The sequence below is a fragment of the Rhincodon typus genome, chromosome 5 (genome assembly GCF_021869965.1).
Source record: "Rhincodon typus isolate 14 chromosome 5, sRhiTyp1.1, whole genome shotgun sequence".
NCBI classification, from domain to species: domain Eukaryota; kingdom Metazoa; phylum Chordata; class Chondrichthyes; order Orectolobiformes; family Rhincodontidae; genus Rhincodon; species Rhincodon typus.
Window position 1 is genome coordinate 59,623,668 of NC_063336.1, and position 18,003 is coordinate 59,641,670.

At 40.2% G+C, this 18,003-nt stretch overlaps 1 protein-coding gene across 1 annotated transcript in view; it reads left to right on the forward strand.

Annotated features, from left to right (window-relative positions):
- The window catches only part of rnf217 (ring finger protein 217), a 70,760-nt gene extending 59,351 nt beyond the window's left edge, over positions 1-11,409 (forward strand). Inside the window, exons 5-6 of the mRNA XM_048597038.1 lie at positions 5,536-5,607; positions 11,327-11,409. Of these exons, the coding sequence (XP_048452995.1) occupies positions 5,536-5,607; positions 11,327-11,409 (155 nt within the window). The remainder of the gene's footprint in view (positions 1-5,535; positions 5,608-11,326) is intronic.
- The last annotated feature ends 6,594 nt before the right edge of the window (positions 11,410-18,003 follow it).

Consider the following 18,003-nt stretch of genomic DNA (forward strand, 5'->3'; position numbering starts at 1 on the left):
TTGAGCCAGAATGTACTGTTATTCTGCGTGCAGTCAGAGAGCGAAAAAAGTCTCATTTAAGGCTTGCGAGAGTCAGCTCCATGTGTATCGAATGACCATGCTTTTTAGCTCAGTAATTCCTCAAAGCCAGATCGCCCTAATGATGGGATGTGATGGGACAACTGAGGAACTCCCTACCGTATAGCATTTCTCTGCAGCCAAGAGGAGTCTATGTAATTCCCAACTGTTTGCTGATACTGTGAGTGATTGCAGTTTCAAGATGAAGAAGTACAAGAGACAAAACACCAACAAAGCTTCAAATACATCCAAAGCAAGATAGAACAACTGGAATGCCTTGAGGATCAGAGCTGTGGGTTTCAGTTATTCACAAAATATGTCAAAAGCTTGGATAGTGGGTCTGAATGTATGGTTCTTAAATTTGCTGATGACACAAAGATAGGCAGGAAAGTAAGTTTTGAAGCGGACTTGTGTGCAACGGGATATGGATGGATTAATTGAGTAGACAAAAATTTGGCAGATGGAGTACAATATAGGAAAATGTCAGCTTGTCCATATTAGCAGGAAGCAGAGAAAAAAATGCATATTATTTAATAGGGAGAGCGAGTTGCAGAGATCTGTCTGTCCTGGTAAATGAATTGCAAAATGTTGGTAAGGTGATACTACAAATTATTAAGAGGTCAAATGGAATGTTGCATTTTGTAGAGGGAATGGAGTATAAAAATAGCTATGTTTTCTCCATTTTTAAAGAGCATTAGTGAGACAATGTCTGGAATGCTCTGTACAGTTTTGGATCCTTATTTAAGAAAGGTTATAAATGCATTAGAGGCACTCCAAAACCTTGCATTAGAGGCAGTTCAGAGAACGCTCACAATGGATTCCTGGGATGGGCGGGGTTACCTTATGAGAGAGGCTGGGCAAGTTAGGCCTGTATCCATTGGAGTTTAGAAGAATAGAGTCAAACTTACAGAAAGATATGACATACAAACAAAAATAGAATTTACTGGAGAAATTCAGCAGGTTTGGCAGCATCTGTAAAGAGAAAACAACATTCATGTTCTCATGTCCACCCCTCAAAGAAGGATCTTTCTCTTCACAGGTACTGCCAGATGCTGAGCTTCTCCAGGAATCCTGTTTTTGTTTGTTTTAGATCTCCAGCATCCACAGTATTTTATTCTATTTTATTAAAACATATATGATGCTGAGGGGATTGAGAGGACGGATGCTGAAAGGATGTTTTGTCTTGTGGCTGGGAACTATGCAGCAGTCTTCAAATAAAAGTTTGCCTCTGAAGACAGAGATGAAGACAGTTTTTGGAACTTTGTAGCCAAGAGAACAGTGGAGGTCGAGGCTGAGGTAGATGAGGTAGATGGACAGACAAGGATGTTAAAGCTTATCTGAGTTAAGTCTGAACATGGAGTTAAGGCCTTAGTCGGATCAGCCATGACCCTTATTGAATGGCTGAGCAAAGGACCTTCACTTGACCTTCTACTACTCCCAGTCTGAATGTTCATATGCTTCTGATAAAAAGGATTCTTCTAGGAGTTGAACAAAGGTCCAGTATACATTATTATTATAGAGTTTGAAGTGAGGTGTGTGATGATTTGCAGCATTTCATAATTCACGATTGCCAGAATTGTGGCACATTGGAGATCCCCATGTATGCTGTCCTGCCTCCAAAGGAGGGAGATCAAGTCACGTGTACAAGAGTGCTTGTCTGCCATCTTTTAGAATTTTGGCAAGTATTCTGCCTGGGTCAGCTCCCTTGGTTCTGAGTCTACCAATAACCTTTTCAACTTCATTTCGGGTTGAGGTTGTGCATGAAGTAGTGACAGATTGCATACTCTAGATGTGGTGAAGGACTTTTCAGATAAGGACTGAGTCTTGGACGAGGAGATCTTCGAACAGCCTCTCTGTCCTTGATGTTCACCACTCCGTCCTTAGCACTCAGTAGGTGGTTTGACCATGGTGAAGAATCTACACATGTCATAGCTGTTCACGAGGTTGGATTTGCTGCACTCTTTCTGTCTACTATCTGTTCTGCACATCGTGGGATTTTGTTGGAACTGGACCTTCATTTATCTATACACCTCTTTCTTTCCCTCATGTTTTGATGGTGTGTCCAGTTCAGGAACTCCTTATGCCTGAGGGTTAATAGCTCCTAGATCTCCTAGTCATGCTCGTCAAACTGGTTTTGATGTTTTCTGGTAGAGGAAGCTTACGTCTCCTTGCAAGTGCTGTTTATTTTAGATTTTGCATTGTCTGACTTGATCTTTCTCAGCAGGTTCCATGAGTCCATCAAAGTTAAATTTCCTGTGGAGATGCTTCTGCAGCCACTGCCAATTTTGGGCCAGGAGACGGAGGACTGGATTAGTGAAGCTCAGTCCAGCAGTTACCACCTCCCATCATGGTGCGGGTGATGGGAATATTCTTACGGCCCATTGTTCATAGTTGAGCAGATGCCAGTGTCTGAAGTGAGGGTGTTGTCATGAGCTTTTGCATTAGCCTCTCTGAAACAAAAAGCTTTTAGCTGTGACAAGGTCATACTCTGGGTATTTTGCCAGGAGGCGAGTACTCTGTAGCTGATAGCATTTCCTACACCTTGCTTGGCCCCTGCCCCTTTCCAGATGTTTGTATCCCTTTTAACTCTGGCTTTGAAATCACCAAGGGAGTATCAGCTCACCTTGCTTTGCGTCACAGGATAATTGATCAAAGCTAGAGTAAAATGCATCTTTGGCCTCATTTGTTGTTGCTGGGGTTGAGATTCAGTCATTGACTGTGGTTTATTGCTTCTAGGTGACTCAAAGCATCATGAGGCACTTGTTTCTCCCACAGAGGCTCACTGAAATGATCCACTAGTTTGTTTTTCCTGGGGGTGGCATCCCAATGGGGTTGGAGGAGTTCTTCCAGAAGAACGTGTATAAACTATCTTCTCTTGCCAGTTGTGTCTCGGTCAGGATACCAATGTCATTGCCAGAGCTCAGTGCTGTCACTGCTGGGGTCATCTCTAAAGGGTTCTGACATCCCAAATTTAATTTGGAGAGAATCAAAGGTGCCTGTGTGTGAAATAATCTCATGTGGGATGGCTGTTACCCTGCCACTAGTTTGACGAGGCAAGGAATTTGGCCAGTGGCAGATATAACCAAGGTGATTGGAGACCGGGGATTACTATAGAAACGTAGAAGATAGGAGCAGGAGGAGGCCATTTGGCCCTTTGAGCCTGCTCTGCCATTCTTGGCTGATCATCCAACTACATAGCCTAATCCTGCTTTCTCCCCATAACCGTTGATCCCATTCACCCCAAGTGCTATATCTAGTCGTCTCTTGAATACATTTAATGTTTTGGCATCAACTACTTCCTGTGGTAATGAATTCCACAGGCTCACCACTCTTCTGGTGAAGAAATGTCTCCTCATCTCCATTCAAAATCGTCTACCCCGAATCCTCATACTGTGACCCCTGGTTCTGGACACACCCACTATCAGGAACATCCTCCCTGCATCTACCATGTCTAGTCCTGTTTGAATTTTATAAGTCTGTATGAGATTACACCCTCATTTGTCTGAATTCCAGCAAAAACAATCCCAACCCAGTCAATCTTTCCTCATACGTCAGACCTGCCATCCCCAGAATCAGCCTGGTAAACCTTTGCTGCACTCCCTCGAGAGCAAGAGCATCCTTCCTCAGAAAAGGAGGCCAAAACTGTACACATTATTCTAGGTGTGGTCTCAACAAGGCCCTGTATAACTGCAACAACACATCCCTGCTCCTATACTCGAAACCTCTCGCAATGAAGGCCAACACACCATTTGCCTTCTTTACCCCCTGCTGCACCTGCATGCTTACCTTCAGCAACTGGTGCACAAGGACGCTCAGGTCCCACTGCACACTCCCCTCTCCCAATATACAGCCATTCAGGTAGCAATCTGCCTTCTTGTTTTGGTGGGCATCCCTTCCCCTGATGTGTTATCTACTGGTCCTGCTCTCGCTGCCTGTGTGCCAATCTTATCACTGCTGTTGGTCTCAATCTTACCATTTACCCCTGGCTGTACTCTCACTGTCTCTGCAGCCCATTTATCCCCACTGCGCCCTCAATTTGACTCATATATAACAGTCAAAGGAAATTAGATATGCCTTAGTATTTTTCATTCACAGATTCTATGCTCCTTAAAATAAAAACTGAAAGAACTGTGAATGCTGTAAAGCAGGAACAAAACCAAAGTTGCTGGAAAAGCTCATTAGGTCTGGCAGCATCTGTGAAGGAAAAAACAGAACCAAGTTCTGAGAAAGGGTCACCAGATCCGAAACATGAACCATTTTTCCCTTCACAGATGCTGCCAGACCTGCTGGGCTTTTCCAGCAACTTTGTTATTATTTATGCTCCCTAAAATAATTCCTTGTCATGAGTCACTGAAAAACCCAAGGACTTCATCAAAAGCTGTGTAAATGCAAATTCTTGCCTGCTTTTTCCTCTGGAAAGGATGTAGAATTACATACAATAGGAAGAAAGGAAACAAGAAATAATCTTGGCACAGTGAGCAAGATGGTTCATAACACTGCTAGTTAATTATTTGGAAGATTTAATAAAATCCTAAACCCTAGGGGTAGCATCTCCTAGAACTTGGTAATAAATACAGTTTCTCCCAATCATTTGCAAATCCTTTGTAATATCTAATGACATTAAATTGCAGTGTCTTTTTGCAGCAATAATGTGCTCAATGTGGGCAAGAAGCTCAATAAAGTATCCCCCATTGCATTGTCATAAACTTGTCCATCTCTTCTGCCAGCCAGTCAGGTAGTACCAAATTCTAGGCTGTTTTGTGCTGTGAACCCGTGTACAGCAGCAGCAGGATTAAAATAACCAATTTTTAATATTTCCCACGCACTGCACAAATGGTCAAGGCATTGACTAGCTGATCTCTACAGACAAAAAAAAGTTCTTAGGTTCAAATTGTGGTTTGCACTGTGCTAGCTAATCACAATAAAATTGGAAACATGAGTTACATGTTATTCCTAATTGCTATCTGACAACTAGGAGGTGGATAAGTGAGGATTGAAATGGCTCAGTCATGATCCATGCAAGCACCCAAGCTCAACTGTAAAGAATGGACACACGTAAGACACAATGCCTTCAGAAAAATCAGAAAAGAAATAGAATGAAACAGTTTTGGATTCTTTTTATTGAAAGCTTACAGGCAACTTAGAAATGATTCTTGTATCAATTTCTGCATTTCTGCATTAAATAATCCCCTTCTCCTCCAGCACAATTTATAAAGCATTGGTTGAGTTATTTGGGACATAAAATGAGGCAAGTACGACTTTTAATATTCCAAGTGTCAACTTTACTGTCAATATTATGCTAGGAATCAATGCCAACATCTTTGACATCTAAACTGATACCGAGACTGTGTGTTTGTGTGTCTGCACCTAAGTTCTAATAACAGTTATAAATATGTTTATGCTTTATTGCTAAGGTGATAGGGAAGGAAGGATATGTCTTTATACACAATCTCTCTAAGAACAATTTTCGTTTTACAGCTGGAAAGTTACTTATAGCTCCTTTGATGCTGGTGTTGGTGGTAGTACTAGGAGCCATAACATTTGTAGTAGGTAAGTCACGCAGCCTTTCTTTTGTAACTTCATTGCTGTTAATACTGAAATAATATTTTAGTAAATGTTCTGGAATTTCAGTGAAGCACTACAAATGAGAAGTGTTTTTTCTTTGCAAATGTACTCCTTCAAAGACACTTATCAGATTTTTGTTTTCTGAATTTGAATTACTGTTGTTGTGTAGCCTGAAGTTGCATTTGTACATGCTTATTAAATCAAATTCCAGTCATTTGGAGGATGAAAAGGAAACTCGGATGGAAATGACTGACAGCACTGTAGAGAACCTACAGCATGACAAGAATCTGTTTCAGGCAGCTGATAGCAGCTGACTGACTGGTTCAGGGAGGAGGCTTTGGAAGTGACAATTATCAGACAGTGCAGATAGTGCTGCAGAGATAACCAATAAGGTCTGTAAAGTTCTTGAGGATAGCGGCGGGGAGCGGGGGGCACTCCTGCTCCTCTTGGCTCCACAGAACAGTTTAATTGTCCAGAGATGACTCTGTTGAATGTGCCCCATTCCTATCCAACATCTTTGCAAGAAATTTTATAGAGGGACAGTTTGGAAATTGGGCCCCCCCCCCCATAATATATTTATTGTGTCTAGTATCTGTTTGCCTGGATGCCTAAAAGTCAACCATCCCATTGATAGATTGATATACTTGTTAAACTGAGAAGTTTACAGAACAAATACCGACTTTACCAACACATGCAGACAGTTGAAGAATGCTACGTTGCTCTCAAACTTGGGTCATTTCTTTGAATAAATGATTACTATGGAAAACATACTTTATTCTATGTTGTCAATTGGTGAAGAGGTTAGTGCTCTTATTCAGAACAGTTCTTGGCTTATCTTGTCCTGAATTGTCAGGGTTTTCCTTAAAGCTCTTCTACATATTTTGCAAAATCTTGAGCAATATTTCTACTGCAAACCAGAAATAACTGCATCAAAGATTCTCAAGTGCTCATGATTCTTGCATTCAAGCCTGATTTTATGCAAGGTACTTTTTGTATAGCCAGGCTCCAAAAATATATTCAAAAAGACTAAAGAGATTTAAAACTGCTAAGAACTGGTATTGACTTCTTAAAGTCTTTCCACAACCAACATCAGTTCTGGATAATTTTGAACAGGATATTCTACAGTTGCTTTAAGTGACTTCCTGTTGTTAACAACAATTTTCATGCCTAGTCTTGTTTTAAAGTGAGTTTTTTATGTAAACCATAGATTTCATGGTACAAGCCATCTGAATGCAGTTTGTTTGATTTTCAGTTGTGGAAATCTGTAAACTAGAGAATGAAATAAACGATTGCACAATGTCTACACTTGAAATAGAGAAATGAATCGAGGCGAAAATAAGTTATATGCTGATCTTTTGCCATTTTTACATTATTCCCTCCATAACTAGCCTCCAAACTTGCAGATGAATGAGGTGCCTTTAAAATTTGTTTGACTATGTTGTAGGTATTGACAGTGCTACTGAAACTGTGATAATAATGTTGTCTGATTTATAGAGTCATACAGCATAGCCCATCAGTCATCGAGTCATAGGCTCATCATGCCTATGCCAACCAACAAACATCAAACTATGATAATCCCATTTACCTTAACTTGGTCCAAAGCCCTGACGTTTTAACTCCTTGTCCAGATAACACTCATATTTTGCAAAAGTGCCTGCCTCCACCACCACCACCCTCTCAGGCAGTGCATTCCATATGTCTGCCACCCTCTAGGTGAAAAGATTTTTCCTCAGATTCCCTCCAAACCACTGACTCTTCACTTTAAACTTATGCCATCTAGTCTTAGTCAAGTCTGCCATGAGGAAAAGATTCTCACGATCCATCCTATGTATTCCTCTCATAATTTTGTATAGCCCAATCAGATCTCACCTTCGCCGCCTCTGCTCCAGGGAAAACAAACCCAGCTTATCTAGTCACATGTCATAACTGAGACTTTCCATCCCAGGTGACATCCTAGTAAATCTCCTATGCACCCTCTCCAATGTAATCACGTCCTTCTGGTAACGTGGTGACCAGAACTGCACACAGTATTCCATGTGTAGCCTAGCCAATGCTCTATAAAGTTGCAACAAGACTTCCCTGCTCCTATGTTGTATGCCCCAGCTAACGAAGGCAAATATCCCATTTGTCGTCTTCACCATCCTGTCTGTTGTGCTGATACCTTCAGGGTTCTATAGACTTGTACATCGAGGTCCCTTTGTTCCTCAGTACTCCCTAGAGACCTACCATTCGTTGTGTATATTCTTCCCTTATTATTCCTAAAATGCATCACCTCGCACTTATCAGGATTAAATTCCATCTGCTATTGCTCTGATCAATATCAGGCTGGAGCCTGAGACCATCCTCCTCAGTATCAACAACACCCCAATTTTCATGTCATCTGCAAACTTACTAATAATACTTTGTACATTCACATTCAAGTCATTAATATACATAACAAACAGCAGGGGTTCCAGCACTGATCCCTGTGGTGCACCACTAGTCACAGGCTTCCAATCACAAAAATATCTCTCCATCGTCATCCTTTGCCTCCTCTTTGCAAGCCTGTTTATGTAATGTCTGTCCATCATAAGGTGGGGCTGTTCACTGATGTTTCATCAATCAGCTCCATTTGTAATTACTCAGGCAGTGTTGCAATTAGTGCCCTTTGGTAGCATGACCTAGAAAAAATTAAGCAGGAATAACATTTGTGTCACTCTCATACTGGGCAATGGCCATCTTCAACTAGAGGGCACTTGTTGCACATCCCAAATTACCTTTGAGAAAATGGTGGTGAGGCGTCTTTAACTACTGCTTCCTGAGTGATTTAGGTACAGCCACAATTCTGATTGAAGTTCCAGATATTTCACCCAGGGTAATAAAGTGATGATACAGTTCTAAACATGATTTTGTGTGGCTTGGAGGTGATAAGTCATCCTTCTAGGTGGTAGAGGTTTTGGAGGTACCGTCAAAGGAGCTTTGGCAAGTTGCTGCAGTGCATCTTGTATATGTTACACACTGCCAGTGTTTTCCAGGTATGGATCAAGCAGGCTGGTTTGCTCTGGGTGATGTAAAGTACTGAGTGTCGTTGGAGGTGCATTCAACCATGCATCTAGAGAGTATTCCATTACAGTCCTGACACGTGCCTTATAAATGGTAACATAGCTTTGGAGAAATGAGTTATTAGATGCAAAATACTCAGCTTCTTACCTACCCTTTTGGTGCAGTGTTTATGTTAATGTTTTAAGTCAATGGTGGCCTCATGAATGTTAATGTATGGGGATTTACTAATGGAAACTGACTATCAAGGGGAGGTGGTTAGGCTTTCCCTTAATGGGGATGGTCATTGAGGTGTGAATTAGCCATTGGCCCATAACATTAAATGGCATTTTCACAGCCATGTGTCTTTATACTGGGAGTCAGCATTGACTGGAGGCTGAAGTGGACTAGCTACATACATGCCTTTGCCACTTGAAAAGTTATCGGTTGGATATTTGTGATGAGTGAAACGTACCCGGACTCCCCAGAGCCTGTCCCCCTCTACAAAGCATGTGATGGAATATTTTCCATTTGCCTGAATGGTTGCAGCTATGTGAGTTATGACAAAAAAATGTGAGCAATGGGACCTTGCCTTAAGCAAGGTAAGTTGACTGTGAGATTGCTCTAGGCGGGGTGGAGTAACCTGCTTATTTGATGGAATCGCTTAAATACAAAAATAGGATTTTGGCCTTATGACTGCAACCACCAAACCTGAAAATGGATTAAAGAGCTATACGGTGTCATCCACTGGATGGCTCAATGAATTTACACAACAAGCCGGAATTAATGCAGAGTATGAGGTTGCCACATTGTATTACAAATCTGTTTAATTGATCTCAATTGACACAGAGTATCACAGGGAAGTCAGACATAAATTTTAGCTGTGATCACCGTAAATGCTTAGGTGGTGAAGAATATTGAGATGATTTGGCTGTGTACCTCACTTGTTCACAGGGTTAAAAAGAAGGGATTTTGCAGCTAACTGTTGAGAAGAGATACAGACTAAGTAAAACTCCTCAGACTAGATTTTCTGGTGCAGGTCTAATTTATATCTGAATGGCTAGAAACAAGTGAAGAGCTTGTTTGGTTCCTGTCTGTAATAGCTATTGTCATAGCTATTTATAACTTCACATCAAGCTTCATGCATATGCCACTGTTATCTGTCCCTCACTTTAAGGATGACATCAACTTGGGGTTGTCAGTTCCTGCCACAGCTCTCTCTGTGACTGAACAAGTTGATTTTTGATACACAGATCTTTGGGCTTGGATTATACACAGACAGCTCATATCATATTGGGTGTGGTAAATTCCTGTTAAAGTAAAATTTTGAGGAATAAAAAATGAAGCTGCAGAATAGGAGGCCAATGTTGCTTGATCTTGGGAGATGCTCAAAAGATCAACCAATGACAAGCCAAGTCAAAAGAAAAATGAGCCTGATTGGAACTTTACAAGCCAGTAACAATAAACCAGGAATTAATTCTCCTCTTGTCTCCTAAAGTGGGAAAGGGTGCTGTTTAAGATAGTTACAATAAAGCTGGTCTTGTTTACAACTGTAGCTCAATGCAGCAGCATGACTAGAAGGAGTCTGAAACAGCTGCATTGACTTTGCAACAGGTGAAATAGCTCTGAAACAAAAACAGAAATTGCATGGAAAAACTTGACAGGTCTGGCAACATCTGTGGAGAGAAAGCAGAGTTAACATTTTGGGTCCAGTGACCCTTCAGAACTCAGTGAAGACACAAGAGTGGTGGATTTCCTCTATAATGTGTTTCCTCACAGAGAGAGGAAGAAAAATAATCATTTTGGCTTGGCAACAAATCAGTGGCATCTTTTCCTAATGATGTAGTATGTTGCAACATTAATATGCATAATCTCTGGACAGGATACTGTGCCAACAGCGTAATAAAAGATTAATGAGCAACAATGGCCTTGTATTGCTATTTGTAAATGTGCCTGCCTGGTAGGTTGTTATGGGTGTCTGTTTTTGCAGCCAATCTAACTTACAGCCATTATTTCCTGTGTTAGCTCAATGTTAATCTTTTTGTACGCTTCATTTCTTAGAGCTGTATTCAGCAATGCTTTTTACTTTCCCCCTCGAGCAAAGAAAGAAAATTCAAAGAAATGCACAGGAGATCAATCAATCTGAGGAAGGGTCACTGGACCCGAAACGTTAACTCTGTTTTCTCCTCCACAGATGATGCCAGACCTGCTGAGCTTTTCCAGCAACTTTGTTTTTGTTCCTGATTTACAGCATCCGCAGTTCTTTTGGTTTTTATCAATCAATCAGTATTTATAAAGATTGCAGACAAGTTGTGGCATTTTAGATGTGAAGCCTCCATTATGTCTTTGAATGGACTACAGATATTCCACCACTCCCTCCAATATTGTTTGGTAGCCTGTAATTCACATCAAAATACAGACCAAGTAGAGATTGTGGATTAGAGTAGATCTCAGTTAGATAAGTGGCCTGCAAAAGATTTCCTCATGTTAACAAGATCCCTCGCAGCACAGAAAAAAAAACTCAAGGGATATGGGGTAAGTGGCGAGTTGGGTTCAACATTGGCTCGGGGACAGGAAACAAAGGGTAATGATCAATACATGTCTTTTGTGAGTGGCAAACGGTTTCCAGTGGTGTTGGGGCTCGGTGTTGGATCTTTGTCGTTTGTGGCAAATTTTAATTATTTAGACTCCGACGTGGGAGGCATGTTCGGGAAATTTTCTGGGAAGTTGATCGTAAAGAGGATGATTAACAACCGCAAAATGATGTAAATTAATTGTTGTATGGGCAGAAAAGTGGCAAATGGTATTCCATCCGAATAAGGTTTGGGAAGAGTAAACAAAGCAAGGGAATACACAATAAATGGAAGGATATTAAGAAGGGCAAAGGAAGTGGGAATTGTTGGAATGCATGTTCATGAGTCACCAGAGGTGGCAGGACAATTTGTTGGGATAGTAAAGACGTTGTGTTGGAGGCTTTCCTTCATTAGATGAGGTATTAAATGCAAAAACAAGGCTGGAATGCTGAAACTGTAAAAGACACTGGCTAAGCTACAGCTGAAGTTCAGTCTATGTCTTTTTTGTTACCATGTTGCAGGCAGGACGTTATTGTTCTCCAAGAGTACAAAAATATTTGGAAATATTTTGTGACAGCTTAGAAATTGTAGCCAAGATGCAAGATTGGGTAGGCTAGCACTGACTTCCTTGGAACAGAGGAGGCTGATGGGTGTCTTAATTGAGGAGTACAACAGAACGAAGGGCTTGGGTAAAGTGGACAGTGAAGACCAGTTTCCCATAGCAGAGAAGTCTAAGGGGCAAGGGGTAATGACCAAGGGAAATCTAAGAGAGAAGGATTCAAGGGAAAATGAGCAAAAACTTTTTCACCCAGACAGTGGTGCATGTCTGGAATTTGCTGCCCAGTTTGGTGTTTGAGGCAGGAGCCATTGACTCATTTAGATTATTTCTGGATTTGTGCCTGGACTATAGGCCAGGTGCTGGAAAGTGGGTTGAGAATCAGCTAATAGTTTATTCAGCTGGCACAGACATGATGGTCTGAAAGGCCTCTTGCTGAGCTGCCACTTTTCCATGGTTCAATGATACCTTATTCTAGGGCATACTTTTATTCACTTACGTGGGCAAATGTTGAACTGATACAAATTAAGTATATTAAAAATGTGCGGCAATGCTGCCTGTATGAAAGCTATAATGCAGTGGTTAACAAAACTGTTTTAGGACGTGGTTATGCTTATCACATGATATTTTTATAATAACCTTATAGCAGTTAGCGGATTTGACATGTAGCTTTTCCCAAATTTGACTATCAAATTTCAGTAAAGGAAAACCCAAGCAGTTCACTGCTTTAAAAAGCAACAATCTGATAATAATTAAATTGAGAGCGTATAGATTCTTCTGATAACTGCTGACTACTTTGTTGGTATTCTTTCGTACAGCGTAGTACCATGAATATTAACATTTGTTAATTTTCATTAGTTTTTGGTACAATGGAGTGCTATCTAAAATTAATTTCATTTTGGCAGGTAAAACAGTACTGAGTTACTTAATGCTATCAAATTTAAAAATGCATTTAAAACAAGATGTCTTATCTGAAATACTTAGTGATGTTATAGAGCTCTGATGTCATCTTGTAGCAGTTGTAAGCAGGCTGCACTGCCCATTAGAAGTGGATGAGCCACAAATTCTCAAGGTCAAGACAAACCCAAGCCCAAGGCTGTGCTAAAAAAATACACTTTTTTAAACCAAACCCAGATCTAACTTTTCCACTTAATTTACATCTTTTAAAGAAAGACAGGAATATATTGGGGGAGTTTGTTTCCTAAATTTATGAGTATAGTCCTTCACTAAGTGAATATTTTAAACAAAATACAATTGAAGAACTGTGATGCTATTGACTACTTTCCAATCAGCATTATGTGAATGGTGCCATTGAAGACACATTTAAATGAAGGACTGCTGATATTAAAATGTTGTCAATTAAAAGTCTCACCTTGACTATTTAAACAACAAAGCAAAGCTAGCAGAATACTTGCAGTACAAATTAGTTCCCGTCTGTCATTTAAGAAAAGAAAGTTTGATTTCAGTTGAAATACCGTCCAGTGGGTGTACTGCATTGTGTATGGATTCAATTGGGAATGTGTCAAGATTCCCATTCCAGATCATCTTATAATGACTGATGCCAAAAAGGACAAAGATGAGGACAGGACAGTATTTCACTGTAGTATCCCCTACCGCCCTCCTAACCACACCCCAAATGTTGGAGTAAACTGCTAGTATTCTCCAGCTAAACACAAATGTATAGGATGAACACTTGTGTTCTACCAATAGGCTGCCTGTGGAACTGTACTTCAACATGACTCACCAATCAAAGGAAATAAGTCAAAATGTTGAGACAGAAAACAACCTTCTTTCATTTAAGTAGTGTATTTCCCTATCATAAAAACTGTCCAATTGGTTTTGCATTCACACATTATGTGGCTTTGATTGACGTTATGGGAGCAGTCTGAACATATCCAGGACCTGCTCTGTGCAGTAATGAACAGCTGAGTGCCTTTGATCTTTCCTGGATTTTGTATTAAGTTGATAACTGGGTGGGTCGGGCGGTTTATTTTTCAATTTCATCACTTGAAAACCTTCACATATTGCATTGCATGATGCTGTCCATTATTTATAGTCACAAGATATTTGAGGAATGGCAAGCATGGCATTTGGCTGTCAATACTAAGAATTCAGTGTGTGAATTCAGCCCAGATCCGCACCATGGATTTCCTTGTGAATTATTCTGTGCACTAAGCTGAGCAGGATTTGGTGATCATCTGATACTGGTGTGTTTACATAGTGAGCAGATCTTCGTAGGAACAGGAGTAGGCCATTCGGCCCCTCAAGTTTGTTCCACCATTCAAGGAGATCATGGCTGATTTGTGACCTAACTCCATATCTCTTTGAACCATATCCCTTAATACCTTTGATTAACAAAAAAAAACACTATCACAGAATTAAAATTACCAACTGATCCAGCATCCACTGCCATTTGTGGAAGAGAGTTCCAAACTTCCCTTTGTGTGTAGAAGTGCTTCCTAACATCTCTCCTGAATGGTCTGGCCCTAATTCTCAGACTATACCCCCTGTTCTCAAAATCCCCAACCAGTGGAAATAGTTTGTCTTTATCTACCCTATCTTATCTTGTTATTGTCTTGAAGACTTCGATCAGATCACCCCTTAACCTTCTAAATTCGAGAGAAACAGACTTAAATTGTATAACCTGTCCTCAAGACATAACCTCTAAAGTCCAGGTATCATTCTTGTATGCCTTCATTGTATTCCCTCCAAGGCCAATGTATGCTTCCTAAGGTTTGATGCACTGATCTGCTGACAGTACTCGAAGTGGGATCTAACCAGGGTTTTGTATAACTGCAGCATGACTTCTGCATCCTTGTACTCCTGACGTCGAGCTATCGAGGCCAGCATTCCATTAGCTTCTTGATCATTTTTTTTGTATGTTTTTGACATCTATGCACCTGAACCCCAAGACTCTTTGGACAGCCACTCTATTTAACTTCATGCCATCCAGAAAGTACCCTGATCTGATTTTTCACTCTAAAATGGATAATCTCATATTTCCTTACGTTAAACTCCATCTGCCACAGATTTGCCCATTCACTGAGTGCATCAATACACCCATGTCTACAATACCACCTAACATTGTGTCATCAGCAAATTTGGATATATGACTTTCTATGCCATTATCCAAGTCATTAACAAATAATGTGAATAATTGAGGCCCTAACACAGATCCTTGTGTGACACCACTGGTCAAATCCAGCCACTTTGAGCTGATTTTTGTTTCCAATCAGTAAAGCTACTTTGTCTCCTCTGCCATTTTCTCTATCGTCCTGTAAACACTCTATCCTGGTATATTTAGTCCCCTGTCCCAAACATCCTGCAGTCATATCTCAGTATTGGCTACTATCATCTCTAATTAGATTTTGTGCCTACAGCTCATTTAATTGATTCCTTACACTCCATGCATTTGTAGGTCGAACTGTTATTGGGGACATATACTGTAACTTTTGCCTCATGCTTTATTCACCTGTTTATTTCTCTCTTCCGGTTTAACCAATGCATTTCTGATAGTTTTGCTGTTACCTGTCGTATCTGAAGTAGGATTCCGGACTCTTTCTCTGCTGTCTATCATGTTACTTATTTTGAAACTGTATTGACTTTCCTGAGCCCTGCCTCCCATTTCCCAGTTTAAAGTCCCTGTGCCCACCCTATTTAGCCTTTCCACTAGGACATGATCCCAGATGAGTTCAGATGGAGCCCATCCCAACAGTACCATTCCCAAGGCCCTGTTTTGTTGGCACAGCTTCCAATACAATAGCTGACCTATTCCTGACATGGGGTCTCAAGAATCTTTGGCTATTGTCTCCATTTCTCCACAAAGCCTTGGTGACTGGATGTGGTGAATACTAACAATATTGTAGGTCTACAGTTTCCGAGGCTACTCATTGGCTTTTTATTGTGAAACCAAAGTGCAGAGGAAGGAACAATGTCAGTCTTTAAAACTGTATCAAATCCATCAGGCTGAATCAGTATGTAATACCATTTCTTCTTCTTCTAAATATCCATTGATTTTAGGAAGGATAGAAACTGAAAGAGATGGTGCAGTTCCATGGTTTCAGAGGCTGATAAAGAGTTAGCTAAATTTGAAAATGGTGAAATTGGGCAATTTCAGTGCAGTTAAGAATACAGTGAGGAGAAGACCAAATAGGATTGTTGACTTATATAAACTTAGATCTATTGTGTGTGTATGTAATGTGCATATTAACTAGAATAGTGTTTGACTTTAACAATATTTTCTCTTTAGAGAAAACATATTCCATTCTCTCTGCAGTCCAAAACCCCCACAAATGATTCTAATTTGACTAGTTCTGTTGTTGGCTGCAGATTAAGTCTTTTGTGAAGAGATTTAAATTCTGCATATGTGGAAAAATAATTATAATATCCATGTAATACAATATATTCCAAGACTCAGTAAAGCTGGTATGATAACATAAGCAGGATTGTTATTACACTCTAATTTTAAGTATTATTTACCAGTTTCTCTTAAATGATTGTAAGGGTTTTAGTTTTGTTGTGGTAACAAATGGAGCAACAAGAATTGGGGACAACAAACTTCCTTGTTGTCTTTAGAATGTAAAGCTTGTGGGAAACCTCAAGAAATGTCCAAATATAATCTTGCCAATTCTACATTATAATACCGCTAAAGTGCTGATTGTGTGTGCCCTTTCTGTTTCGGCCACAGGCCAAATGACGCATTTTTATTGTTTTTTTTTAAGTTGGTGAGTTTGACATTCATGTAGGGAGAATAATGTTAGATGAAATTTAATACAGACAAATGTAAATTGCAATTCATTGGAAGGAAAGATTGACAACACACGTATGCCATGAATGGTGTTAAAAGACTCTAAGGCTCAACATTGAAATACCCCGTCAATACAAAGTAGCAATTAATTAAGTTAATAACCCAAGCAGCTGAATATAAGTTAGAAAAGCTAATCAAACTCTATAGCACTCTGGTCAGAACACACATTTTGTTTGTTTCAGTGAATTTTTGTGTTTGGGCTTAGGAAACACAAGTCAGATTAACTTCCAACTTTTGAACCCTGAACCCATTGCTTATGCACATACTTTCACCTTGTATAATCCGGACGAGCAGTGTTCAGGTTTTCCAACACCCAGGTCAGCATTTGGAGACGTGCAGGTGGCAAAGGCCTGCCTGGATTCATTGAGACATTGACCCACATCTCCACATCCTTCCTATGCGCCCTAACTCTCACCACTCACACCCCACTGTAATTCTCCGTCTCCCTCCTTGACTCCACGTAATTTCCAGTTACTCAGTATCCACTATACAGTGCTCAGGGACCATGTAATAACAATATGGGGTATTTCAAATCTGTGTACAATAAAATAAATCTGCAACAATTTAAGACAGCTGTCACTAGCGTTCCCTCGAATTTTCTTTGTGGCTGCATGGAGCCCTGTGGTCCATGCGTAGCAGCGATGCTATGATTGGCATGGCAATTCCCATGCACTGAACCATGGAGCAGCTGCATGCACAGTCACTCAGCTTGGAGGAAATGTTGGCTGTCACTCAAAAACACAACCATTCATACTGGAAAAATATCAGGACCAAATGAAAACGATTTAAATCCCCTCATGGTATTTGTTACGGAGCCAAGCATCTGTTAAGTAATGACATCAAATACTGTTAATCCTATAATAATTTCTTAAGACTGTCAATCAAACTATGTGTGGAAACTTCTGCTGAGATAAGTTGTTAACCATCTTTTAAAACTCAACCAAGCATTCATAATGGAAACAGATATTGAAAAAACCATACATGTGCCACACAGTAGAGCCTGTTGAAATTGAAGGAAAATGACTAGTTATTTTTTCTAAGCTACAACAATGGCCTGCAGTCAAAGCATTGGAGGAGCAGATGATTTTTTTTTTCCCAATATATAAGTTGCAGATTTTTTTCAATTTAAACACTGTGTACATTTAAATCACTTCAGATCATTGACAACCAGAATTACCATTCACTTTTTTCTTCAGTTTTGAATGCCAAATAGCACTGACTACTGTGGGAAAAAGTATTGTAAACCATCTCAATACTTGCACAAGTGTAATCAAAGCAAGAGATAGTAGGAACTGCAGATGCTGGAGAATCTGAGATAACAAGTTGTAGAGCTGGATGAACACAGCAGGCCAAGCAGCATCAGAGGAGCAGGAAGGCTGACGTTTCGGGCCTAGACCCTTCTTCAGAAATTTCTGAAGAAGGGTCTA